The 26,253-nt window shown below is 39.4% G+C and overlaps 2 protein-coding genes across 2 annotated transcripts in view; one reads left to right on the top strand and one right to left on the bottom strand.

The window, feature by feature from the left end:
• Positions 1 to 14,102, top strand: part of LOC308164724 (GRAM domain-containing protein 4-like) — a 40,290-nt gene extending 26,188 nt beyond the window's left edge. The window contains exons 7-20 of the mRNA XM_080538742.1: positions 1,782 to 1,807; positions 1,972 to 2,063; positions 2,527 to 2,618; positions 3,142 to 3,190; positions 4,081 to 4,152; positions 4,304 to 4,347; positions 5,147 to 5,256; positions 7,344 to 7,498; positions 10,676 to 10,693; positions 12,253 to 12,400; positions 12,636 to 12,729; positions 12,912 to 13,002; positions 13,177 to 13,245; positions 13,643 to 14,102. Of these exons, the coding sequence (XP_080394868.1) occupies positions 1,782 to 1,807; positions 1,972 to 2,063; positions 2,527 to 2,618; positions 3,142 to 3,190; positions 4,081 to 4,152; positions 4,304 to 4,347; positions 5,147 to 5,256; positions 7,344 to 7,498; positions 10,676 to 10,693; positions 12,253 to 12,400; positions 12,636 to 12,729; positions 12,912 to 13,002; positions 13,177 to 13,245; positions 13,643 to 13,750 (1,168 nt within the window). The 3' untranslated portion in view covers positions 13,751 to 14,102. The remainder of the gene's footprint in view (positions 1 to 1,781; positions 1,808 to 1,971; positions 2,064 to 2,526; positions 2,619 to 3,141; positions 3,191 to 4,080; positions 4,153 to 4,303; positions 4,348 to 5,146; positions 5,257 to 7,343; positions 7,499 to 10,675; positions 10,694 to 12,252; positions 12,401 to 12,635; positions 12,730 to 12,911; positions 13,003 to 13,176; positions 13,246 to 13,642) is intronic.
• An 8,216-nt stretch (positions 14,103 to 22,318) lies between these two features.
• LOC308165139 (ceramide kinase-like) overlaps positions 22,319 to 26,253 on the bottom strand; it is a 28,221-nt gene continuing 24,286 nt past the window's right edge. The window contains exons 11-13 of the mRNA XM_080539248.1: positions 24,736 to 24,941; positions 24,175 to 24,392; positions 22,319 to 23,213 (exon numbers count right to left, since the gene is read on the bottom strand). Of these exons, the coding sequence (XP_080395374.1) occupies positions 23,126 to 23,213; positions 24,175 to 24,392; positions 24,736 to 24,941 (512 nt within the window). The 3' untranslated portion in view covers positions 22,319 to 23,125. The remainder of the gene's footprint in view (positions 23,214 to 24,174; positions 24,393 to 24,735; positions 24,942 to 26,253) is intronic.

Genomic DNA, 26,253 nt, shown 5'->3' with positions numbered 1-26,253 from the left:
GGGCTTGAGTTTTATTAGTGCTCCCCGTTTTGTGGCTTCATTCAGCGAGTCAACACAGTCTTGTGGCACACATATGTAACAGGCTTTGAATCTAATTCAGTTTGTTGATCGTACACCAGGCCTCTGTCTCCAACTATGGTCTTTGAGAGTTACAGGGTGCACAAGCATTTGTTCCAGCCCAGCACAAACTATCCTGTTTTAAACAATAAACTAATTGTGGTCAGTCAGTCAGTCTACTCTGGGCGACAATTAGTTGGTCCCATTCATGGAATGAATGCAGGTCTCCATGGCTGGACTTAAAGAGACTTGTATAACCAGTTCAGTGTTTCACATAACATACGTTTCATAAGTCTATATCTACAACCACTATGAGTCTAGTATGCAAGGCCAGGCATAAGTATGAAAATGTCGCCACCCCTAATTAACATATAATGACCATTTTCGTCAAAATCCCTTACATTGGCTGTTTTAGGATGTTAACAGATTGTACTAGAACAACATGTTTTCTGTTTATTTCACTTTCTTTTAAAGGTGAAATCATATTGTGTATATTAGATTAGATTCAAATGTATTGTCATTGCAGAGTACAAGTACTATACTTACTATACAACGAAATGCAGTATATATATATATATATATATACATTTGTAAAGGACTAAGTCAGGTCTGTGTATCCCGGCTTCATTGTTTCGCATAATATAAGCAGACAATTGTGGTGATTTCTTTACTTGGATGCGAGCTGAGGGCCTGCCAGCCACTGTCGTCGTCCGGTTAAATGGCTGTAAGGACTCGGTACACACTATTTAGAGAAAAGGATAAAGTTGACGGCTTTGCAAGGGGCCTACAGTCTGTCACCGTACTGTTCATCACCATCAACACCACCTGTAAAGTATGGCAGTTATGATGTGAGCTAATGGCTCTATGAGCTCACCCTTATAGCTGATTGGCCTGTGATTACAACTGACTGCCAATCACATGGCCTTCAGCACAGTGGGTTTTGGCGACAGGGTCGATGAAGTGGGAAGACTGTCTGACCCTTGGTGGCGGTTTATGTGCATTACAGCAGGATTCTTCTGCCAGTAACTGTTTTCCTCCGGTCCTAATTTTAACCTATGGCTTTGGCCCAATCCCAATTCACCCCTACGGCTCCGTTTTCACCCCGAAGGCTCTGTTTTGCGCGTTCACACGTAGGGTAGGGGCGTCCCAATTCTTGTTTTCATGTAGTGTAGGCCTAAGCCGTAGGGCTATTCGCGGCTCCGTTTGGAGATTTTTCACGACCAGACTATGTTTGGAGACACGGCCCTACCTTCCAGGACGCCTTGCGACTCATCTACTGATTTTGCTCTAGTCAATGCAGAAGACACTCACAAATGTAATGACTTTTCCTTTGTTAATAAAGATTAGAAAAATTATGATAACCATCTTATTATCTTAGTTTAATGTCATTTCAGTGCATTATAGACCTTTTCTTTATAACAAGCATAACAACAACAAAAAAGCTATTATGCCGATGTGCTGCGCCTATGCTTACAAGTCCCAACATAGAAATAGACCGTTCTAAGAGCGCTTCAGCCAAGTTTAAGATCTGAGGGTTTTGGTGCTCAGCAGTAGAGGACAATATAGCAACACTATTACCTGGGCCCCTGGGCACCATAAGACTACCCAAATTGTTTGACTTCAAAATCCAAACTGTTGGAATATAATGTGGAGCTAAAAGAAGACAAAAAGTGTGCTTGTGTAGTATAATAAAACTCTCCTCTTGTCTTGTCGCCCATTCTCAGGTTGACTGAAAACATGAGACGACTTAGTAAGTATTGTGAATTCTGTGAATCTGGATATATTGAGCGTATATAGCAATATTATGAATATGAATATGAATACGGTTGGCTTAACTTATTGGCACATTAGTGTTTGTGTCTGTCAACCACATCTTTGACACTACCTCCTCATAACATTATATTTCTTGTCCAGAACGAGGTGCCAAACCTGTCACTAACTTCATGAGGAACCTTTCTGCCTTATCCAGCTGGCACTCCTTTTACACATCAGCCATCGCCTTCATCGTAAGTATACATACACACACACACACGCATTCTCTCTCTCTCTCTATCTCTCTCTCTCTCTCGCACGCATGCAAGCCCACAACCTGTGATAATTATGGATCATAGGACAACATCTGGGATGCACCCATCTACTTTAATTAAACCTGCTTCCATGTGCTGTATCCATCCCAGATCACAGTGAAGGAAATCAATAGCACTGTATTTTCATCTACACCTGTGTTTGTAGCTACAACATCTATATATATGTATCTAGCCCCACATGGATATTCATGTATAGCAGGATCGCCATATACATTTGATATTCATAGCATTATGATGCAAGGTTCCATACACAGTACACAGATTAATCGAAAGTAATAGATTGCAATACTTGCTCATGGGGTGCAAGCGTAAGTGCGTGTATAGGGGGTTGTGTACGAGTTGTTTCCCCCCTTCCCCCATCCATTCTCTATCTTTTCCGCAGATCTATATGAACGCAGCGTGGATCGGATGGGCCATCCCGTTGTTTTTGTTCCTGGCCATACTGAGGCTGTCCTTAAATTACCTCATTGCAAAGTTAGTTGCATGTTGCCCTTTGGTATTTCATTGACATTACATTTGGAATGTGTAGGAGAGTAGACAATGTGCTTGTCAAAACGTGTAAGATAGCTGTTGCATTAGCTTATTAATATATTTCGTAGAAATGTGTAAGCATTCGTCAGTGGACACACCCACACGCTAGTGGTGTTTTGATACCACACATTTTAAATGGCATGCTAGTGTGAATGGTGGTTGATAGCTAAAGCTTAGATACATTTCTCTCTCTCTTTCTCTCTTTCGAAGAAGAAAAGTATGTACAGTAGTGTATATATGTTCATACCAGTATGTACCGTAGCAGGGGTAGGAGGAGATTTAGATGACAATGTTTGGATTCTGTCATCAATCCTTAATCCTTAATAACAGAATCATAAGGTATCTGTTCCACGCAATAGATTATTTTAATGCTCTGTAACACTGCACTCTCCTGAATAAGCCACAATAATGTCCTTTGTTTTTAATGAAATTAGTCTGTTTTTTTCTCTTTCTATTCTCTCCTCAGAGGCTGGAGGATTCAGTGGAGTATCGTGCCTGAGGTCTCTGAGCCTGTGGTAAGAGTTGGATGATGCAACTAGCCCCAAATGACATGATTCCTCACCAGAACCAGTGAATGTGATCATATCACCCATCGATCATTCTATCATCATTGCATTGGCTGCCAGAAAAACAGCACAGACATCAAGGCCTTGCTTTTTAACTCCTCAAAAAAAGTTCAGAAACGTTATTTCGGTCGATTATTACTCCCCTTTAATAATACCAATTGGTATTGTATTTTATATTGTTGGAAAGCCTGATTAGTCACCTTTACAACGAGAGTACAACTTGTAAGGATCATGCATTCGTGGAATGAGCAACACAGCTAAACGTGTGGGTAGCGGCCCAAAACAATGTGCCAAAATCCCCAGAAATATTCTTCTGTTGGTATTCACTCTCCTTTTGAGTTGCTTGGTGGATTGGAGGATTGGATGAACACCGACATTTACCACTTTTAGGACTAAACTCTAAACCCACCTTTTTAGATCCGCGTATGGTTGCCTTTAGAAACTCCCCCTACCATCGATATAACTGTGTACCTATATCATATATACTCAGAGCCTCCTGAACATAAAACATACTTTTACCCATCAGGCTTATAAGTCTAAGTCAAAGAGTGTTGTGCTTTTATTCTTAATGAATCTTAATGAAATGCATCATTCTGTACGCGTACCTTATCGAATAATCTCAGCTAAAATATAAATCTGCCATTAGGGGTCTAGCAGAAGTGGCTAGGTAGCCAGCCCTACTCCTGGATACCTACCCTCCTACAGTCATTTGTTCAAAGCATTACCTAACACACTAACTACTAACTAGCTGATAGGTCCTTGATTAGCTGAGTTGGAAAAAGGCACACAGAAGCTCTCGAGGAGGAGGAGGGTGTAACAGTCTCTCTTCTTTCCCCCAGGACCCACCAAAGGAGGATCTGACTGTCACTGAGAAGTTCAATTTAGTCCTTGATGTAGCACAAAAAGCCCAGGTGAGCTGTGACGGAATTGGCACCGTTTTATTTAGACATTGTGAGAGACAACTCAGCAGCCGCTAACACTTCTGTAATGGAACTGGGATTTAGAAGTTCTATACTAGTTCTTGTTGTGTGTTTTCACAAGAAATGTGTGTTCTCTTCACAGAATCTTTTTGGGAAGATGGCAGATGTCTTGGAGAAAATCAAGAAGTAAGTTACTATTTGTGTTGATACTACAGTCTTCTTACGCTAGTCTGCAGGTTCAGTTTATGAAAGTGTTTATTGCTTGATTGTCCAGTAGGTCACTGTTTAAAATATGCATGTTTTCATCGCAGTGGTGGGCTACCTCTATGCCACCACTGCAGAAGATAGTTGTGAAGACATGTGATATGCTGTGAAAGCCACCACAAGGTGGAGTCAAGAGCTGTGAACGATGTTTGAAGAGATCCATACTTGGGCTGACATTTTTATGTTCCCTCCTTGTAAGAAAATAATTGCTAAAATGAAAATAAGAAAGCGAAGGGTTAGGGTTAATCACCTTGCTAGATTACCTCCTTGCAGGAATGGCAGAATATCTCAAAATTAGGTTTATATTTTCGTTGTAAGAAATTGTTTTCCTTCGAGACAAGAAAGGTTTGGTCCAATCAAAATTCTTGTCTGTGATTGACTACGGCGACATAATGTATATGCATGCAGCTTCCTCTCTGTTAAGAAGACTGGATTCTGTCTATCATGCATCTCTGCGCTTTATTACATATGCCAAGTCGACCACACATCGTTGTTGTGTTCTTTATGAAATGGTTGGCTGGACCTCTCAACAAATGTATGTTTTTATTTTGAAAGCCATCATTGGTAAGCTCCCACCTTACCTTTCAAGCATGTTATTCTACAGTTTACAGTTATTAAACAGTGAACTACTGTAGTTATTTTGCCTGTCCATTGGTGCATGTGCTTGTATGCTAATTATCCCTCCAATTGTCTGTGTGTGTCTGTTTTCTGTGTGTTTCAGCCTGTTCATGTGGGTGCAGCCTGAGATCACTCAAAAGCTCTACATTGGTCTGTGGGTGGCCTTCATCTCCTCCTGTCTCCTGCCATACAAACTTGTGGGCTTCATGATGGGTTAGTACAGTAGAATGATGGGTTAGTACAGTAGAATGATGGGTTAGTACAGTAGAATGATGGGTTAGTACAGTAGAATGATGGGTTAGTACAGTAGAATGATGGGTTAGTACAGTAGAATGATGGGTTAGTACAGTAGAATGATGGGTTAGTACAGTAGAATGGCTTCATGATGGGTTAGTACAGTAGAATGGGCTTCATGATGGGTTAGTACAGTAGAATGGCTTCATGATGGGTTAGTACAGTAGAATGGCTTCATGATGGGTTAGTACAGTAGAATGGGCTTCATGATGGGTCAGTACAGTAGAATGGCTTCATGATGGGTTAGTACAGTAGAATGGCTTCATGATGGGTTAGTACAGTAGAATGGCTTCATGATGGGTTAGTACAGTAGAATGGGCTTCATGATGGGTTAGTACAGTAGAATGGGCTTCATGATGGGTCAGTACAGTAGAATGGCTTCATGATGGGTTAGTACAGTAGAATGGCTTCATGATGGGTTAGTACAGTAGAATGGGCTTCATGATGGGTTAGTACAGTAGAATGGGCTTCATGATGGGTTAGTACAGTAGAATGGCTTCATGATGGGTTAGTACAGTAGAATGGCTTCATGATGGGTTAGTACAGTAGAATGGGCTTCATGATGGGTTAGTACAGTAGAATGGGCTTCATGATGGGTTAGTACAGTAGAATGGGCTTCATGATGGGTTAGTACAGTAGAATGGCTTCATGATGGGTTAGTACAGTAGAATGGGCTTCATGATGGGTTAGTACAGTAGAATGGGCTTCATGATGGGTTAGTACAGTAGAATGGGCTTCATGATGGGTTAGTACAGTAGAATGGCTTCATGATGGGTTAGTACAGTAGAATGAAAGTACAATGAATTATTCATGGACGACTGTATATGAAAACAGTATGGTGTAAAGTACACACTATATTCATGCTGACATTGGCGGACACATCTATAAATCTTATCAGCCACTTTGGTGGGTAGCCAACAGGTTCATGAATACTTTAAATAAATAAATAAAATGTATTCAATCCACAATTATCGTCACCATTTATTCTACATTTGTGACAACTCCTGCTGTACCTGCCTACTTCAACTGGCAGTAACTGCTGTGCATCTCACTCGTGCATTTCTTCACTTTCAAACTAACTTTCTCAGTTACAACCAAACAGATTATTATTATTATTATTATTGCATTAACAGAAAAACATTAACCTTAAACCCAGTGAATGAAGATGAAGCATTAATAACTGCCCAAGGAGACCTCAAATAACACATTTCTAACAAGAAAACAAAAAATGTATAACAATAGTTATGCAAAGATGCATTATGATTTTTTACTGCAAAAAGACTTGGAAAATTGTCAAATATAGGCAGGTAACACTCATGTATAATATGTGTGATAAACAAATTCAGTCTCAGAATGTAAGAATGTAATGTTTCATTCAGCTTTTGAGCCACAAAAGAACATGTTTTACATGAAGTCCTATCCAATTAATGAAAGACTATTTTGTATCCTTTGAATTTCAGAAACTCACGCTTTTGACCATGTATTCTCATCGTCTTGTGGGGGAGCAGATTTTTTGTGTTTACGGACTTGTGATTTTTCACAACAGGGAACTTATGCTGGTGTAATTACAACAATCTGCCACCAGAAGGTGTTAAAAGTGTTGATTAGGATTTCATGCTCAAGGCAGTACTGTGAATTGATTGCGTCCAGACAGTTTACCATGTGTTTAAAGACATTGTTACCTATATGCAACATCGGGCTTTAAAGGCCAATTCAAATTCAACTACAGGAGGTTATATGCAGCTAGTGGCTGGTGACTAAAGACACCTTGAATTGTAAACTAAAAAGTACATTTTATGCCCTGGCTCCAAGCTAGGATTCTTGCTGCATCTCAATTATAGTGATTGTAAACTAGGCTTGCAGGTGTTACCACCACATCTATTACACCATGCCATACTCCTTCAATCCATGTGGGGGAGGGTAAGTCCACGCTTCATGAAAAACATGTAGAAATTTGGGATGCAGTTTGTCTCCCACTCATCCCTCTCTTCATCCTCTCTCTCCAGGGCTGTATGCAGGGATCAAGTTCTTCATCATCGACTTCATATTTAAAAGTTGTCCTAAGCTTAGAGACAAGTATGACACACCCCATATAGTCTGGACCACCCTGCCCACCGACCCCCAGCTAAAGGAGCGTAGCAATGCCACAATGTCCAGACGGGTGAGTGTGTGTGTCTACGGGTGAGTGTGTGTGTTTGTTAGTGAGAGGCATTGTGTGTGTGTGTGTGTGTGTGTGTGTGTGTGTGTGTGTGTGTGTGTGTGTGTGTGTGTGTGTGTGGGAGTGTGTGTGTGTGAGTGTGTGTGAGTGAGAGAGAGATAATGCCAGTCATCATGTGTTTGTGTATTTTTGTTTACATTTGTCTGGGTGTGTGGGAGGAGAGTGACTGTAACTGTCTGTTTGTATCTTTGTTTTTGTTTTATATTCTGGATCCAGATCTGTGTGCTTTAGCCAACTCCAATGACACTAGCTGCCATGTCATACAGTCTGGCTCCTTATTATACTTGACAAGACTTTTCACAGTGAGTCAATATTGGCCATTGGGTGTAAGTGCCTTCAGCTTCAGAAGATGACCTCTTTCAGGGAATACCTTGAGAGACAGTCCTGCTTCATTAGACATAAATATACCAGGTTATCAATGTAATTCAACTACTTTATTGTCCAGGGCTATAGCAAAGATGATAATGAACCGCAGGGTACCTGGTGACGTGCCTCACAACCACCTGCTAGTCATAGAGACTGTAGGCAGTGCACATGCTATTCAATGACAACCATGCACTTATCAAGCTGTTATGAATGAAACATGTTCAGTCATAGCGGTCTGACATAGCAGTCACTAGCACCAGCCAGGCTGTTCTGGTTGCCAATCCTTTTGAGAAGTTGGCTAAGCACATACAGATCTACGTCCAGGCTATTGTTTTTGTACATTATTCTCCCTTTTTCTGTCAGATATTGTGTTCATTATACCACTGTCTTCCCATGTCCTTGTTTGGTTTGTGTGTAAGATAGTACATACAGGGCCCTGTGTAAGTAATGGGACAGTGAATCATGTTTTCTTCTTTTGGCTCTATACTTCAAAAGGTTGGATTTAAACAGTTTAATGAAATACTATGAGGTTTACAGTTTCTTACGGTCGCTAAGTCACAGTGTTCAATACTGAAGCCACAGTTTCACAACTCTTCATACAGTCTGCATTCGTAACACTCATGTTGGCCAATGACTTCATTCATGTCTCAAAAGAAGCTTATTCAACCACACACTGTCAACAATGTTCACTCAGAAGCATACACTGTCATTCATAACATTCTGACTTACAAAATACTAACAACAGGGAGCATTACATAGTTTGAATGATTTTCACAAGAATGAATATTTCATTATAAAAATGGTTTGATTTATAGTAATCATAGACAGAATAGTTGACTGTACAACTGTAAAGTATTAGGCAACAAGAATGAATCAGAAATGCCGCAATTTGCTTGTATCCTTTATTCTATCTTTTGCTTCTATCCTTTATTCTATGTTTTATCCTTATTTTTCAGTATCTTTGCAGAAAGTAAGTTACGGTACATTTACTTCAAAGTACACTACATTTACTTGTGTAAAATGAAAAGTGAAAAATAAAGTGGAAGTTCAAAGTTCAAATAAAAAAGAAAAACAGAAATTCCAGGGCTACAATACAATAGCAATCACACCAAAAATGTCTCACTCCTGAGGGTTTTGGTCCACCCTCTGGTCTGCATCTGGTCACATCTAATGTCTTCCCTGGCAATGCATCTAGTCTATTTCATTTCATTGTATATATTCTACTAATATTTTCTAGACATTTCAATATGATTACTGCAAATAGTGAAAATACCACCGCTCATCCGTTATCAGACTTTGCTGAGGTTCTGGAACTGAAGAGTATCAATAGAGTGCAAAATAACAGCATCTGCACACTCAAACACTGTGCAAAAAAACTGTTTATTGCGAGCTTTCTGTCATATATGATAGGAATATGATTACTGCTAAATTGCACCAAATAATTCAGTTTTGAACGTGTTCTTCACAGTTTTGAACACAGTGGTTTAACAATGAAAAAATGTGTTGCAAATACATAGTATTTTGCAAGTGGGGGAGTTTGAATGAGAGAAGTGTTATGGCATTTGGAGAATGTAGTCATTGAATGCATTCTGTATGAAAGCAATGCACAAATCACAGAGAAAGAGTCACAGTTTTGTTCACATGGGTTTCTGCTCTGCTGACTGTATGAAGAGTTGTGAAACTGTGGTTTCAGTATTGAACATGGTGAGTTAGCAATCGTAAAAAACTGTAAGTATAAATCGTCAGCTTTTATGTTGGTTTCACCATTCTGAAATGACAGAATGTTGTACACATAGTCGGCCTTTTTCAGGGCACCAGAAGTAATGGGACAGATAATGTTCAAATGAAGCACTTGTGTTACGTAATAAAGATGCAGAGCATCACTAGAGAAGATACCCAGCATCTGGTGGGGTCAATTGGTCGCAGGCTTCAGGCAGTTATTACATGCAAAGGATTGTCGACCAAATACTAAACATGAGTGCTTTATTTTGACACTATGATTTTTTTTCCAATTTTGGAGCCCTGAAATAGGGGAAGTATGTTAAATGTTGTACTTAAATGGTGAAACCAATCGGAAAGAAAAAACATTGAATTAAAGTTGAAAATCTCTACTTGGACCCCATAGTATTTTTTTATTTCAAATCCAAAGTAGTAGTGTATAGAGGAAAGTATTCAGACCCTTTCACTTTTTCCACATTCTGTTGTGTTACAGACTCAACTATACACGGTGTGTAATTGATTCCAATGCAAATCAAAGATCCTATAAAAACAAAGATATTAATTCCAAAAATACATTAACTATATATATTGCATTAAGATGGACTCAATTCAACTTATTGAGTGATCTGTTGACAGCATGTTTGCATTTGAGCTCATTTTAAGAGTGCCATAAAAGGCTCTGAATACTTATGGCCATACAGTATTTCTGTATTTAAATGTTAATACATTTACTGACATTTCAAAAGATTATTCACTTCGCAATTATGGGGTATTGTTGTGTGTAAATTGATGGCACATTCTTTTAATTTGATCAATTTTAAATTGAGTCACAACAAAATGTGGAAAAAGTTAAGGGGTCTGAATACTTTCCGAAGGCCATGATGTACCGTGATGTACATGCATACTTGTATCAATTTACAGTATGTGCGTCATTTTGGCAATTTATCCCTGATGTTGGCGTTCACAGTAGCTGGGACTGTGGGGAAATTGTTTTGGTTTCTGTCACATGAGTATTTTGTTGTTTCTCTCTCTCAGCTCTCTGGGTATGAAAAGGTAGGGCTACCTAGTGTGCACTTTGGTTTGACAGTGCCTGTGTGCCACAACCACCAGCTGTGTGTGCGTGTGCGTGTGTGTGTGCGTGTGTGCGCGTGCGTGTGCGGGCACAAAAGTGACAGCTGTGAGTGTCTCTATGAAGGATCAAAATGTGTCCTAGTATTTAAATGTGTGCATTTCCCAATCCGCTGTTTTGATGTTGCACGATTAAACTCAGAATAGAGCTCCATTTAAAGTGTGTCGTAAGTCACATGTTTTGACTATTTCAAAATAGATAAATAATACACAATCAGATTGATCCCTAGACATTATCGGAGTTATACTGTATGTGTGTTGTGGGTAGAAGTCCTTTCAAAATGCAGTAGTTTCTTCGATAGAATCTGTAGTTAGTTCAGTAGTGCAGTTGCATTGGGGCAATGTCTTTCATAACATCAGAACTGCCAAGTCCTACTCTCCCATAACATCCTACAAGCTATTGAAGGATACATGTTTTACATGATAATCTCTCATCAATATTCCGTATAAGCTTTGTCATAATATGCTTGGCTTTTCTTATGTTATACATAGTGGTATGTTGTGGCTTGTGATTTGTGTTAGACTATAGTATTGTGTCCCTCACTGGAAAAGTAAAGAGTCTTTTCCTCATATGCCATGAACATTCATTGTTGTTTTTAACATAACTCAGGTGTTATGAAACTTCTCAAGGGTTATTTTTGGTAAGAGATAGATACTGTATGTACAGGTCTATTCCTTGGAATTGGATTTTACTGTTATGCTAAGATAATATTCTGTCCTTGTATTTCATATTTTTGCCTAGATTTTATGCTGGAATAATATGGTCTAGTTATATTGGAATTAGTTAATGTCTCATCATGGTTAAAATGGGGGAATGTTTTTTGTCAGTTTTTCCTTATTTGTTCTTAAACTCTGATTATGAGGATTAGATTCAGATGACCATTGACCAGATGAAATAACCAGAGACTGAGGTTAAGCTGATCATGTATGAGTCCAAAGTGTTATGCTTTGCATGAGACCCCAAACCTTGCAACACAGGCTGCCGTGCAGGTGCCCGTAGGCTTCCCCAGCCAAGGCTGTCCACTGCTTACCAGAGTGAGGCCCCTTCCACAGCCAAGGCTGTCCACTGCTTACCAGAGTGAGGCCCATTTCACAGCCAAGGCTGTCCACTGCTTACCAGAGTGAGGCCCATTTCACAGCCAAGGCTGTCCACTGCTTACCAGAGTGAGGCCCATTTCACAGCCAAGGCTGTCCACTGCTTACCAGAGTGAGGCCCATTCCACAGCCAAGGCTGTCCACTGCTTACCAGAGTGAGGCCCCTTCCACAGCCAAGGCTGTCCACTGCTTACCAGAGTGAGGCCCATTTCACAGCCAAGGCTGTCCACTGCTTACCAGAGTGAGGCCCATTTCACAGCCAAGCCACTGGCTTGTGAAAGGCAGCAACCACACACAAAGCTGTTTGGGTCTTTCCAAGGCTGAACTCTTTCTCTCATCTCTGTCCTTCCCTTTCTCCATCCATTCTTCAACACTTTATTTCCCTTCAGATCCAGCCAGCAGTTGCTCGTGGCAGCGTAGCGACAGGCGTACCTTGTAACATCAATCGAGAGGAAGAGAGTGGGCGGCTCTACAGCACTAAGAAGGGGGCTTTCCACGAGGTGTTCAACCTGCCCGAGGAGGAGCGCCCCCTAGCGGGTCAGTTGAGACTGCATGGATGAATCTCTGGAGTAACCATTTTTGTCTGGTTTGACTGTAAAACTCTGATGCCCCTCTATTTTAACCGCATTTCAATGCTTTGAATGAGATCGTCCTATTGTGTTTGTTGATTATGTTTGTGTGTGTAAGGAGAAATGCCAGTGATGCTGTGGAACAGAAGTCTTTGAAGGCAGTGTTCAGACCATATGTTTGTGTTCAATCTTTTCTTTGGCAGTGTGTGAGAATGGGTGGCGATGTTGCTTGATCAATAGGGATAGGAAGATGCCCACCGACTATATCCGTAATGGTGTACTTTTCGTTACGGAAAGGTAAGCTGACCGCAGCCAATGACTTCCAAGAATTGTGTGTGTTTACCCATGGTGGTTTTTGCACATGTTTGAATACAAACTTGAACGTATACACTGTTGACATGGCTTTGAAACAACAAGCAAGTTATGATTTTCAGCACTTACTGTATGGAATTAATTAATTAATTTCCTTGCATTCCCAGTTACCTATGCTTTGAGAGCTCAAGCTCCAGGTCAAACTCCTCTAAGAAGAATAAAGTCATTAAACTCATTGACATCACTGACATTCAAAAGGTGAGTAATACATCTTAAATGTTTACCTCACTTTTTCCCCCTTATATGTAGCTTGAAATTGATACTATACCTTGATAACAGAAAATGTTATTATAAAGTGATGCAGTGGTGAAACCTTGAGAAGTTCAGTTGAAAGCTGGTTTAAGGGTGATTTTCTTTTCTTTTTTGCTACAGTACAAAGTTTTGTCGGTATTGCCTGGTTCCGGAATGGGAATCTCCATAGCAACGCCATCCACCCAGAAAGTAAGAAGACAGTCTATTTCAGACCATTTTATCTCTAGGCCCATGTACTGTATGCAAGTTTGTTTGTTAAATATGCTATTAACAAGTTGATATGTGACAAGATAGGCTGCATCATTTCATGAAAGTGAAATCTGACAGATTGATTGACACTCCTTCTCTCACTCCCTCCCCTACTCTCTCCATCTTTCTCTTCCCCCTCAATCACCTCACCACTTCTCTCTCTCTCTTTCTCCCCTCTCCATCACCTCATCACTTCCCTCTGTCTCTCTCCCTTTCTCTCCCCCCTCCATCACCTCACCACTTCTCTCTCTCTCTCCCCTTCTCTCCCCCCTCCATCACCTCACCACTTCTCTCTCTCTCTCTCTCTCTCTCTCTATCTTTACTCTCCTCCTCTCAGCCTTTAGTGTTTGGTGCCATGATTCACAGGGACGAGGCCTTTGAGGCCATCGTCACACAGTACATGAAGATCGGGACCACGACCACAGGCACCAGCCCCGAGACCTAGCGCACCAAGACTGATGCCTTCACCAGTGACTTCCTCTAGTGCACCTAGATGACAGCCTTTGCCAGCGACTTTGTCAGACTAACATGGGAAGACTAGTACACAAAGAGAGCGGCCATCGCTACCTGCCTAGTACTTAGGTTAGAACGTGAAGATGACGTCCACTCCTCTCTCTGACACACCTCGGCGGGTTGATAACCATTTGCGAGGGAGGAAGAACTCCTAGACCTGCCCAGCCTTGTGACCTCCTGTTTCACATTGATTGGGTTGAGGCTGTTGTGTCTGTGTTAGTGACAACTCGACACGCCGTTTTCTGATGTGTTTAAATGTTTGTATTGTCTGGACTGGGGAAAGAGCCTATCAACTCCTTTCGTTGTTGATGTCACTGTGTTTGTAGGTGTGCGTGCACACCTATGTGTCAGTGCAAATGTACACACATGTAGGAATGTGTGCTGCTAATAACCATGTGAGGTGTGTGTGTGTGTGTGTGTGGGGGGGGGGGGGTAATAATTGTGTCTTCAACACTGTCATGGTATGGAGGCTGGATCTCCCTGCCTGTATCTCCACATAAGTGTGTATCTTTGTTCCTTGACTAAAGTTCTCCACTTCAGTCTTTGATAGGATTTGGATCAATCAGATATCATCGGGGACTTCGAACAGGTCGTACATTTTGTTATAGCAAGTGCTCATGGAGGTAGTAGAGTCAGAGTCATACAAGTCAGTAAAAGAGTACCAGAAACCAAGCCCTTCTTTGTTTCTCTAGAAATAAATGTTTCCTCAGTGTGCACAATTAGAAATGCCTCAAGCCTGCCTGTGCTCCAGCTAACGTGCTTTGAGGATTATGCCAAGTAAACATTAACCAACTGATTTTAGTGGAGCAAATCTAAAATAAACACATCTGTAATCACTGGAAACATGAAGTAATATAGTGTGAGACCAGTAGTGACCAGGCAACTGAAACACATACTGTACAGTAGTAACTGCATCAGTCGATTATGGGTTTAGTATCCTCATTACACTGCATATAAATATGGATATGAGCACATCATGACATTGCTATATTCTCAGAAGAATCCATTGCAGCAGCTAGGTAGGATATTTAATGGTCCACATTACAACGGTCATACCGATGAGTCATTTTGTTTTATTTTTTTATAGTGAGTACTAAAGCTTGACATTGAATTTGGTATTGAATATGGGAAGAATGATCACCAAAGTGTTGTTTTGCTTGAAAATAATATTGCCAATGTTTTACAATTAAGCCTTTGGTTTTGGTCATCAACAACAAAAAGAGCTACTAACTAAATAAATCATGAGGTTAAAATTAGGAGGTTGGTTACCATTATCACTATTCTGAATAAAAGCTGGACATGTTTCTTCCTAAATGGTACAGATACAATTGGCAGTGCCAAGCTGTTCTCCCGCAACTTACAGATGGTACAATAGTTAAGTTGACAAATAAAGTAGGTTTGTTGGTCTTTGCCTCAAATGTTTGTAAAATGTCCTTCACTCACATTTTGTGTTAAGATTAGGTAGCGATTTATCTACCCTGTCTCAAAAAAGAGTCTCAATGCATCTAGAAGCATCTCATAAACTAAACATAACAAAATGTATACATTGAACCTTTTTCAAGCATTACATTGCATTTCTATTGTATAATAGTGTGTCATTCGTAACGTGTGGCATTCTGCATTCTGTCCTATCATTAACATTCTGTGTAGCTGTTATGTACTGTTTCTACTGGTGTCTATACATGTATTGAGTGTTTTATGAGACGGACTGCATGTAAAGCAATACCCAAAATGCTACTCTAACTCCAAAGAGCAGGAGCTTTGGCCCACACACTGCCTCACTCAGCCACGCCCAACAATGCCTTCTCTCCTTCTCGCTCACATTTTGTGTAAGAGCCTTTTCTTTTGGTATTGATAACTTAATGAATATGAATAGCATTTTGAGTTAAAAATAAGAAGTGAGTCTAGCTAACTGGACATTGCTTTCTGATGCCTTTTAGTCTATACGATGTACTCTGGTCTTTCACTCTATACGTCCCTCAAGACAGATTGGATATACATAAGAAACACAGAATGTACTGATTGTGTGGTAGTCCTTTTTTGCCAAAGTGATGCCGCATTTCATGTTGTTCCTGCCTAAGACTGTAACATTTACAGAGGTTTGGGTATTAACTCCATTGTTTAAAGCCTGTCGGATTCCTTATCAGAATATAAGGGCATGAAGACTTGCCTGATGACTCGTTGTGGAGTACTGGTACCATGACATTTCTGCAGACTTTGTCTGGTCAAGTATTTGTTTAATTTTGCTCGGTCATGTCTGATCTCAATCTTTTGTTTAAAGTATTTTATTCATCCTCTTTTTAGACTGGATAGGTGGAGCTCAGAATGAAGGTAGAAAAATTGCACTCTATAGATCTATATACATCTCTATAGCTAGTGCAGACAGCTAACTTTGGCAAGCCTCTAGAAGTTAGCGACTCATTTTGTGTCCTGAGGAGTTGTTGACGATAAGGTACAACCAGATTCGGTAGACTTGGAAGACAGCAGGCTTCCGGACGGTATGCTGGGAGCATATGCAATGTGTGAGAGGAAACACGTCTGGCTATTTGTTTGTGTAATGTTTCTTTAAAATGTTGCTTGACTCATCATTATTCCAACAATGATATTTATTGCTGTCTACTTGGGTGTCAGCAATATGTCAATATTGGCAAAGTCTAGTGCTTGCTATGTTTCTTAAACTGCACCTATCTAGACTTGTGAGATCAGTTAACAAGTCATCAAGGCCCCTTTTCCATGGAGGGGATTGACATTATTGTTTAGTGTCCTAATCTGATGTCCAAAGGTGGTTTGAGTCTTGCCTACTGAAAAAAACGGTACTGATGTACGTCACTGCGAACGGTATTGTTTGAAACACCTGACATAGTTGTGAACTCCTCTTCATAATATGCATTGTCCACTGACAAAAGTTTATTTTATATTTGAAATTATGTAAATGTACAAATCCCTGTAAAGTTTTTAAAGGGAATTATGTCTATTGTATAATGTGATGTACATTTTTTATTTAAGTAAACACACTTAAAGTAATGATGGTTTTGCCTTGTTTTGTTGTGGTGTCAATTTATTATTGATATTATCTTTCTTTGCAGGACTTTGGTATCTGAGGTGAATAAAGACCTGCATTGCATGTGTGGTCATTGTTTAGACAGTCTTCTTAGAAGAAGAAAAAAATACACACAAAATAAAACTATTTCATTGATGATTTACATTGCTACCTGCATGTGTTAGAATTCTCACATATACAGGTGCATCTAAATTAATGTTGTGGAAAAGTTCATTATTTTCTGTAATTTAATTCAAAAAGTGAAACTTCTAGATTCATTACACATGAAGTGAAATATGTAAAGCCTTTTTTGTTTTAATGTTGATGATTATGGCTTACAGCTCTTGAAAATCTAAAATCTATCAAAGCAATCTGGGCTTTATAACACCTCAGCAGTGCCACAGGCTGATTGCCTCCATGCCACGCCGCATTGATGCAGTAATTTGTGCAAAAGGAGCCCAGACCAAATATTGAGTGCATAAATGAACATACTTTTCAGAAGGTCAACATTTCTGTATTATAAATCTTTTTTTGATTGGTCTTATGTAATATTCTAATATTTTGATATACTGGAGCCGTAATCATCAACATTAAAACAAAAAAGGCCTGAAATATTTCACTAGAATAGAATAAAATAGAATAGAATAATGAAAGTTTCACCTTTTGAATTAAATTACAGAAAAGAATGAACTTTTCCATGATATTCAGATTTTTTTATACACGTTTTCCACAACTCTTTCTCCATTCCCAACCTGCTTGTGTGGATAATATTTTCTTGGCACTCTTTGGGCCTGTTAATACCAATCAATCATCACTGTTAGGGAGCATAACAGCCTCTGCAGGCTCTTTTAGGTACTTTTAACATACGGTAACTGTAACCTTCCTATCCTACTTTTGTGACTAACTATCTTGCAGTGTAGACTCTGATGTCTGCTGGTGAAGTCTTCTATGGATGGTAGTCTCACACCTACCTCCTACCTAGAGAGTGTTCCTGATCTGTGGGACAGTAGTTTTAAGTTAAAAGACAAAAGCTCAGAAGACAAAACAAATCAATCTCTCTTTAAAGGCCTAATGTAATGCTACTGTATATTAATACTAGAGGGGACACTTCCCTCAGACATTATATTTATGATGTGACACTATTGTAGATCTAAATGACTTGATAGATCTATAGATAGATCAATTACTTTGATGGGATTTATATGCACTTTTTCATGTTGCATATAATGCAAGAGCAGGTCAAAAAGAGTAGCTTTACCCTTTCTGCTCACAAGCGAGTGAACTGTTCTAGCTGTGACTCTTGACACTTATGTTTCACTCATTGAAGACTACTTTGATGTACAGTAGGCTTATAATCAGTCACTCTGTGTCCTTCCCTTTCACTCTGTTCAAAAGAGTGCTTAAATTGCACCATTGGGAATAGGGTAGTCAATAAGACGCTCAGACACTCCTTCTGAGGTTGAAGTAATCTTTATTCTGTGATTTATTAAGAATGTTCCACTTCCAAGCAAATAAAAACTACCAGTCCATAAATTGTTTATAACATCTTAAAACCTGCATGATCACAATGGAGGCTTTCTTTTCTAAATTTTTACCAGGGTTAATCTTTGACTTATGTCAGACGGAGAGTTCCCTGTGTAGTGATTAGGGCGTGAGTGTGCGGGAGAAGCTTGTAAGCCTGTGTAAATCAGAGTATGTGTACACTGCTCCCCCCCCTGTAATGTCCCTTGCAAAGATACTACCATTGTCCTTACGCCAGCCCCGTTCTTCGATTGTCCTCTATCCTGAGGCTTTTTTCTTGGTCTGAATTTCAACCATGGAGCATAACAGCTCTTTGGCGCCCTGCATAAATAATGGGACAGTGAAGCATTCTTTTGGCACTACACTCCAAAAGTTTGGATTTTAAATTAAACAATTAATATGAAGTTAAAATAGATATTCTCAGCTTTTATTTGATGTTTTTTTCTGTACATATCGGTTTCGCCATTCAGAAACACTTTCTATGCATAGTCCCCCCTATTTCAGGGTACCAGAAAATGATGGGACAGATTTATCAAATGTCCAAACAAATCCCTTTTGGAGTGTAGAGCCAATAGAAGAAACAACGCTTCACAGTCACTTTACCTACACAGGACACTGTACTGTAATGTACAACATAAAACATCAAAAAGGTGTTTCGCCTGAGATACTTCGAGAAACAAACTGTCAGGATAAATCAGTTAAAGAAAGACAAATATCATAGTGTAAACCTAAAGTAAAGGACCGTTTTCCAAAACATTTCTACAGCTGGAATATCACTCAATCTCACAACCAACATCTCCATGTTACATGGAGACTGAGAAACTTGTTTTCAATTCAGGAAATTAAAATGATTCAGAAAAAAATCTAATAACTCTCCCAATAATGTAGAGTATACTCTGACCCCTATCCTTCATAGAAACATGACCCATAAGGGTCAAACAAGACAAACACAACAGTTAAAAATCACCTGCACAATATAAGTAACAGCCAGCAAACATGGGGGGGGAGACAGCAGAGACTATGACAGTGATGGACAAACTTTACTCACACAGTGGGCTCTATTGTAAAAGGTGTAAAATAGACTTGGTCCAAATGCAGGCGTGTTGGCTATTTATGTTGGTGGTAACAGGTGAAATTACCACAGCGCTGGAGAGCTGTCTCACCTGTGCTCAGGTGGGTGGAGCAGTGGTAAAAGAGGCTTGTTCATTAAAATGATTAGGCCAAATGCCATCAGTTACACAGACAAATTATGGCCTTGAAAATTATTTCAGACACACCCCCAGGGGCCAGTGCCCGCTTTTCACTAAGACTGGATTTTACTCTGTTCAAATAAAGCCCAGAGTCTGGGTTGTTAGTCACAGGAATCTAATAATTTAAAAGTAGTAGTCAAAAAGAGGTTGCTACATTGTACTCTGTTGTTGATTTAATGTCTTACAGCAGCTACATGAGATTAACATTTAAATAGTTCTTTGTGGCACTGAGGCAGTTACACGTGTAGTTAAATATAGAGATCTTGATTCTAGCTAGCTAAATTAAGTGGGACAAGAGTCCATAATCTTATCTAATCTTCTATGGTTCCACTTTGAAGCTCTGAAGTTGTAGGCTAAAGCAACAGATCTTAGATCAGTTTCAAAGCTTGAGCTTCTATTCACAGGCTGAAAGAGGGCTTTTAACCTGGATACCACTAAATGCCAGTTGTATTGTGTGCTGAGAATACTATAGGACTTTGGTACAAGTGAAATGGGGACTATATTTAGCAATATAAAACAAAATTGAAGACTGTTTAGTTATGACAGACACCTATTCAAGATGGAGAGCACAGCCAGTCTGATAGGACAATAGTTTGTGATGCTTTTCACCATACTTCTTATCTCAACCACAGACTTGGATCTGGGTAACCAAGTGGGAGAAGACAGTCAACACCATCAATTGACCAATAAAGGAAACAAATAAAACGCCCTCTGGGACTAGTTTTACATTGTGCACTTAAGTATACACCAGACTTTTTGGACATAAAAGACAGACAAACTCACTTCACTATGACTACGCATCACTTGAGATTGGTATTTTGTCAGATAAACCTGGTGCTATTAACTATTGCCACAGCATACTGAAATTCAGCACCATGAATTGCTACTAGTTTACTCATCAACTACAAGACCAGCTTGACAACACAAATAACAATGACATCTAGTATAGATGGGTTAGTAGTGAGCAGAGGATGACTTGGATCAGAGCAGCCAATCAGCACCACCGGTACAACAAATAACATTTTCTGTACAGTTTTTCTGACAGTCATTTCAGACAAGTGAATATCACCATGGAATGATTTTGCAAGAACAGCAGAACCAGTCTGACAAATTATTTAACTGCTATTTTTTTTCCCTATGGAATCATGTTTTTTTTCCATTGCATAAACACGTGTTGATTCTACATAGGTATGTTTTGTAACTGCTCATGTGAATTTTAACCAGTGAACCAATAGGACATTTTGGCCCTGTGCAGTAACAACCCCAGACCCTAACTCCTAGACACTTGTGAGATAATACTAGCTCTGATAAGAGTTCAGTAACTATTATTATACGGTCACTTGCACACTGCTAGCATGTTAGCTGCTAAATTGTAGTAATTTCTTCAGGATAGAAGTTTCGGTAACAGCATAACTGTATACTATTTATCCCTCTTGCAACGAAGATAAGGGCTTGAGATTTGTTAAACCAAGTATGTTGTGGTGTTTACTCAATTCAATGTAGACCTAAACCGGCTTAATAAAAGTTTCTTAACCAAACAAGAAAATATCAATTGAAAGAATATGAGTAGGTTTGGGGAATACATTGGTTGCTTGCTAAGTGTCACAGCTGCGTTCATAACATTTTAGTTAGTTTTGTGTTTTCCCAGAAGAGTTAGAGTTGAAGCCTACTGTGTGCTTATTTATAATCACCTCATTTCTAACCGCGTGGGATGTGTAAGAGTGCATTGCAATAATTATAATTCGATTTCAGAGATCATGGATGTCAGAGTCCTAATGAACCTACATTTATTGCACTACCCAAGTGTGGGCTAGGGGTTGTTTTCTGGATGGGACCATCAAGTTTGGGTAATCGGTAGGGATGCACCTATATGAACATTCTGGACCGATAGTTATATTTAATTCACACCCCTCCAAAAAAATATTAAAAGCAGCATCCGCACTCAAAACTGTGCAAAATCAATGTTTTTATTGCGCAAGCTTTCGGTCTTTCATAGACCTTCTTCAGGCATACTGAGACCGATAGCTTGCGCAATAAAAACATCGATTTTTGCTGTTTTGAGTGTGCAGATGCTTTTTTTACATTTAATTTGATACTCTTCAGCTCCAGCACCTCAGCTAAATCGGATTACGGATGAGCGAAGGTATTTTCACTATTTGAATTCCCCAAAACATAAAAATGCACTGCAAAACATAATCTAAGAATAACTTTATTCCAGCCCTCCACCCTCCCCAAGACGAACTTTAGTGAGGTGGTACAATCTCCTCTCCTCACGACTCAACACACTTGCGTATAGTGCTCCATTCTGTTAAACTGCTTGATAAAGATAACATTGGTCTCTAAAATTAAAGGATACTAGCTATCCATTTTAACTGGTAAAATAAAGCTTGGTAAAGATTGGTAAAGCATGTCTCATTGTGTGACTCCTTATACCAAATAACTCTCTTGTACAGTGCTAACTGTGCTATTGACTGCAGTTCAATTGGGCACCTATTTGTGTCCTTTTAAAATCTTGATGTAAATAGTGATGTATATATATTTTGTAATCAGGGGAAAAAAGAGACTCCTCTGAATAAATAAAGGATAAAATAAATAAATAATAATCATACATTTTACAGCAATCCGACCCCCGATTGTGCAAACTATTGCTGATATCTGACGATATTGATTGTTGACTGATTGATCGGTGCATCCCTAGTAAATGGTTTGTTCAATATCACATGACCACATTCAGGTAAGAGGATTGGTTGGTGTCTGGTGACAGCACAGAAGGACTGGCGCCTCTTGATTAAAAATTCAATTTGCGACGCAAGTTTACTTAAAATGAATTGCCAAAATGCTATTTTCAAACATTAAATCATTGCAAATATTATTTTTTAAAGCACGGACAATTATTCTTAACAATGCATTGTTTAAGTATGACAAAAATACATTGCAAGCAGCTGGCAACTTTTACTTCTTTAATGGTATAATTTTTCTAACCTATTATTTACAAAACAATTGTTCTATTCTTGTTGTAACAGTTATTCATAATTTTCAGCAGCATAGATTCTAACTGGTGCAAAAGGCAATTCTAAAAATATTCAACAGTAACTAATGTAGGACTCTCATACTGTTTCTCTCAACTGCAAAAAGACAGCAGAAACCATTCAACAACAACCACATTTAACACTTCATAATTCCTCTTAATCTAGTGGAAGGACAACCTCTTTGAAAGTATACCAGACACCAGACAACCATTGACCTGAAACCTTGTGACCTAAGAAATGCAGTGAAAACAAAACAAAAAAAGCACTACAGTTACATCATATAAAGGCATTGAACATGGGTATGGCCAAGAGTTCCTCAACCACTGGGCCCTAGTTATTTTCCTGGTCAGGTCACGTGGTTAGGTAAAACTCCTGGCCTTACACATAGGGAAGGTAGTAACAGCTGTGAGTGAAATACAGTGGGACAGTTCCAGTGACTTAGACAGGGCAGGGTGTGGGGGGGGGGTCTATATTGCACATGGGGTGGTCAGGTCCTCGAACACAGGCTGCTCTTCAATCCCTCGCGCAAACAGCTTGATCAACTGGCAATGCACCCTAGAAGACAGAAGGGGTTTTAATGCACCCTAGAAGACAGAAGGGGTTTTAATGCACCCTAGAAGACAGAAGAGGTTTTAATGCACCCTAGAAGACAGAAGAGGTTTTAATGCACCCTAGAAGACAGAAGAGGTTTTAATGCACCCTAGAAGACAGAAGAGGTTTTAATGCACCCTAGAAGACAGAAGAGGTTTTAATGCACCCTAGAAGGAAGAAGAGGTTTTAATGCACCCTAGAAGAAGAGGTTTTAATGCACCCTAGAAGAAAGAATAGGTTTTAATGCACCCTAGAAGAAAGAAGAGGTTTTAATGCACCCTAGAAGACAGAAGAGGTTTTAATGCACCCTAGAAGAAAGATGTTTTGTCACATACCTACAATCAAGTTGCGGTAAAATGTCTGTTTTGAGGTAAAATGTCTGTTTTGCCTGTGAGTGATTGTCTTAGTTTTTTAATTTTTTAAATGTTTTTATAGTTCGCACTTCTGCATTATCTGAGTATACCAATACAATTACTATACTCCAAACAGCAATAGCAATCCTAGTAAAGGTAAAGGTGGTAAAGGTTTAGATAATTACATGATTGATACAGGAGTTAGTGGCTATATGATTAAAAACTTGAGGTGTGGTTGAGGCAGGAAGTAAATCAAGCACAACGTATGTTTTTGAAACACATTTCTAATGATCAAATCCAAAAAATGCATTTTGCCCAGGTCTGGTATAGCTATGTGTGATTGACATGACACTAACAATTCCTAAATTGGATACTTCATGCTTTATCTATTTTAAAATATGTTTTTATTTAATGATTGTTTGATGTTATTGTTGTCTTGTATGTTAATATCAAAGGACCATGTTGGAAATAAGTGTTCACACTTTCACATGTCATCCCTTGGATTACTGTTTTTACTCGATCCATGAATAAACTCAATCAATCAATCAATCAATCAATCAATCAATCAGTACCCGACTTCGATGGCTGCGTGAGGGAGGATTTCTCCGTCGCAGTTCCAGCTGCTGTAGGCGGGGCGGCAGCGGCAGGCCGGGTGCTCCCTGCAGATCTGGCTGAAGAGGCGCTTGCCGTTCTCCCTCAGGTCCAGCTCCAGCTCTGAGTCACTCTGGCAGTGGCGCGGCGTGAAGCGGAAGCGCCGCACGCGGTGCACCTCCACGAACGTCAGGTCAAACTGGGGAGGAACACGGTCATGTTGGCAAGAGAAAGATGAAATGAGTCAAACTCATACCTTTTTTTAATTTAAATGTTTTTTATTTATTATTACTACTCGATCTTTTCAGTTTGTAAAGCGTCTTTGAGTGTCTAGAAAAGCGCTATATAAGTCTAATGTATTATTATTATTATTATTATTATTATTATTATTATTATTATAATATCCAACCTTTAAACTAATAAAATAAAAAGTAAAAAGGCTAAAAATTGAACTGTACCATTACCAATTTAGGCTGGCACAGAATTAGAACGAGTTCTGACTAGAATAGATTCTACAGCAGCTGGATCCGCTACTACGCTACCTGGTCGTCTTTGCTGGTGTGACGTAGCAGGTGACGCAGGAAGTTGAGTCGAGAGCACTTGCGGACTAAGATGAGGTCAGTGGTGCCGTCTGCCAGGTGGGCGGCGGGGGACAGACCTTTGGGGCTGCGGGGACAGGCACAGCTCATACTGGCCGCGTTGATGGCAAGGAACTTCCCCCGGACCACCCGCCACTCGCTGTCACTCTCTGGAATAGAACGGAAATGATTAGTGGTCTTGCTCAACTACTGTTCTTCAACATACATATTACTATTATATGGGAGGCTTGCTTCACCATTCCAGCTTTAAAAAAAATGAAAAGAGCTCTAACTTGCGTTGCTATGACTTTTGGTTTTGATGCCAATTAATTAAATAATTATCGGTATTGTGACAGGTAATAAAACAACCAAAGAAATTCCAGAACAGCCTAAGGGAAGCCATAGTGAGATTATTATTATTATTAATTATTTATCCTTTTTATTTAACCAGGGTATTCATATTGAGACAGTAGCCTCTTTTTCAAATGAGCACTTAATTAAAATAACACCACATACAGTATAAAAACATACAATATACAACAGAAAATAACAACAGAAACAGTGAGCAGATACCCTAACCACATACATAGATAACCTAAGCACATTTGCATGTATGATTCAAAGTCTCTGTAACATACAGTTTAAAGTCAGAGAGTGGAATGAACATGTTAAGTTTCCACGTTGATGGAGCATTGTAACAGAATGCGGTTTTGCCAAATTCAGATCTAACATTTGGCACATTAAAGAGAATGCTGTTATTAGACCTGAGGTTATATCTACTGTTTACTGCCATTGAAAAAACTGATAAGTAAGATGGTAACAATCCAATCATTGCTTTATTAATGAAAATAAACCAGTGATGCGGTCTACGTATTGATAGTGGTGGCCAACCAGATAAACTGTATAAGTTGCAATGATGTGTGGAGTACCCAGCCGTAGTTATGAAAAAATATGTGCTTCACATAAGCCTTTCAATAACAAAAGAGGAGATTGGTATTGTGAAGATGACAGGCAGTTCGGCTTCATTGTTGTGACTTTAGTCTGATGATGACTAGCGATGTGCTATCAGTCAGCACATCGCCACTGACGGAGGTCAACTCTCTGCCAAGACAGGTGGCAGTACCATATCCTAAATGATGATGCCACCTTCTCACTCACACACTCCCCATCTCTATTAATATCTCCATATTATTTCCCTCTTCTCCTCATAGTCTGATGTTTACTACAGAATGCATTACACCTATAAGATGTTCAGCCTTTTGTGAGGAATTTTGATTTTGGTTTTTCTAGGTTTCTGTGTGACAGTGTTTCTCAACTTTCGTTTTTGTATCTAAGGGAACTAAATCAGTGTCAGCTAACTATCTAACTATCTAAGAGAACAGAACGCAGTCAGAACTATCCCATGGGAAGGTGCAAGTCTGCATAACGGGCTGAGAATTACTGAATTACTGAATTACTGGGACTTGACGTTATGTCGTTGAT

The sequence above is a fragment of the Nansenia antarctica genome, assembly GCF_963989245.1.
Source record: "Nansenia antarctica genome assembly, chromosome: 9".
In the NCBI taxonomy this organism is placed as follows: domain Eukaryota; kingdom Metazoa; phylum Chordata; class Actinopteri; order Argentiniformes; family Microstomatidae; genus Nansenia; species Nansenia antarctica.
This window is presented reverse-complemented; position numbering and strand designations above follow the sequence as displayed.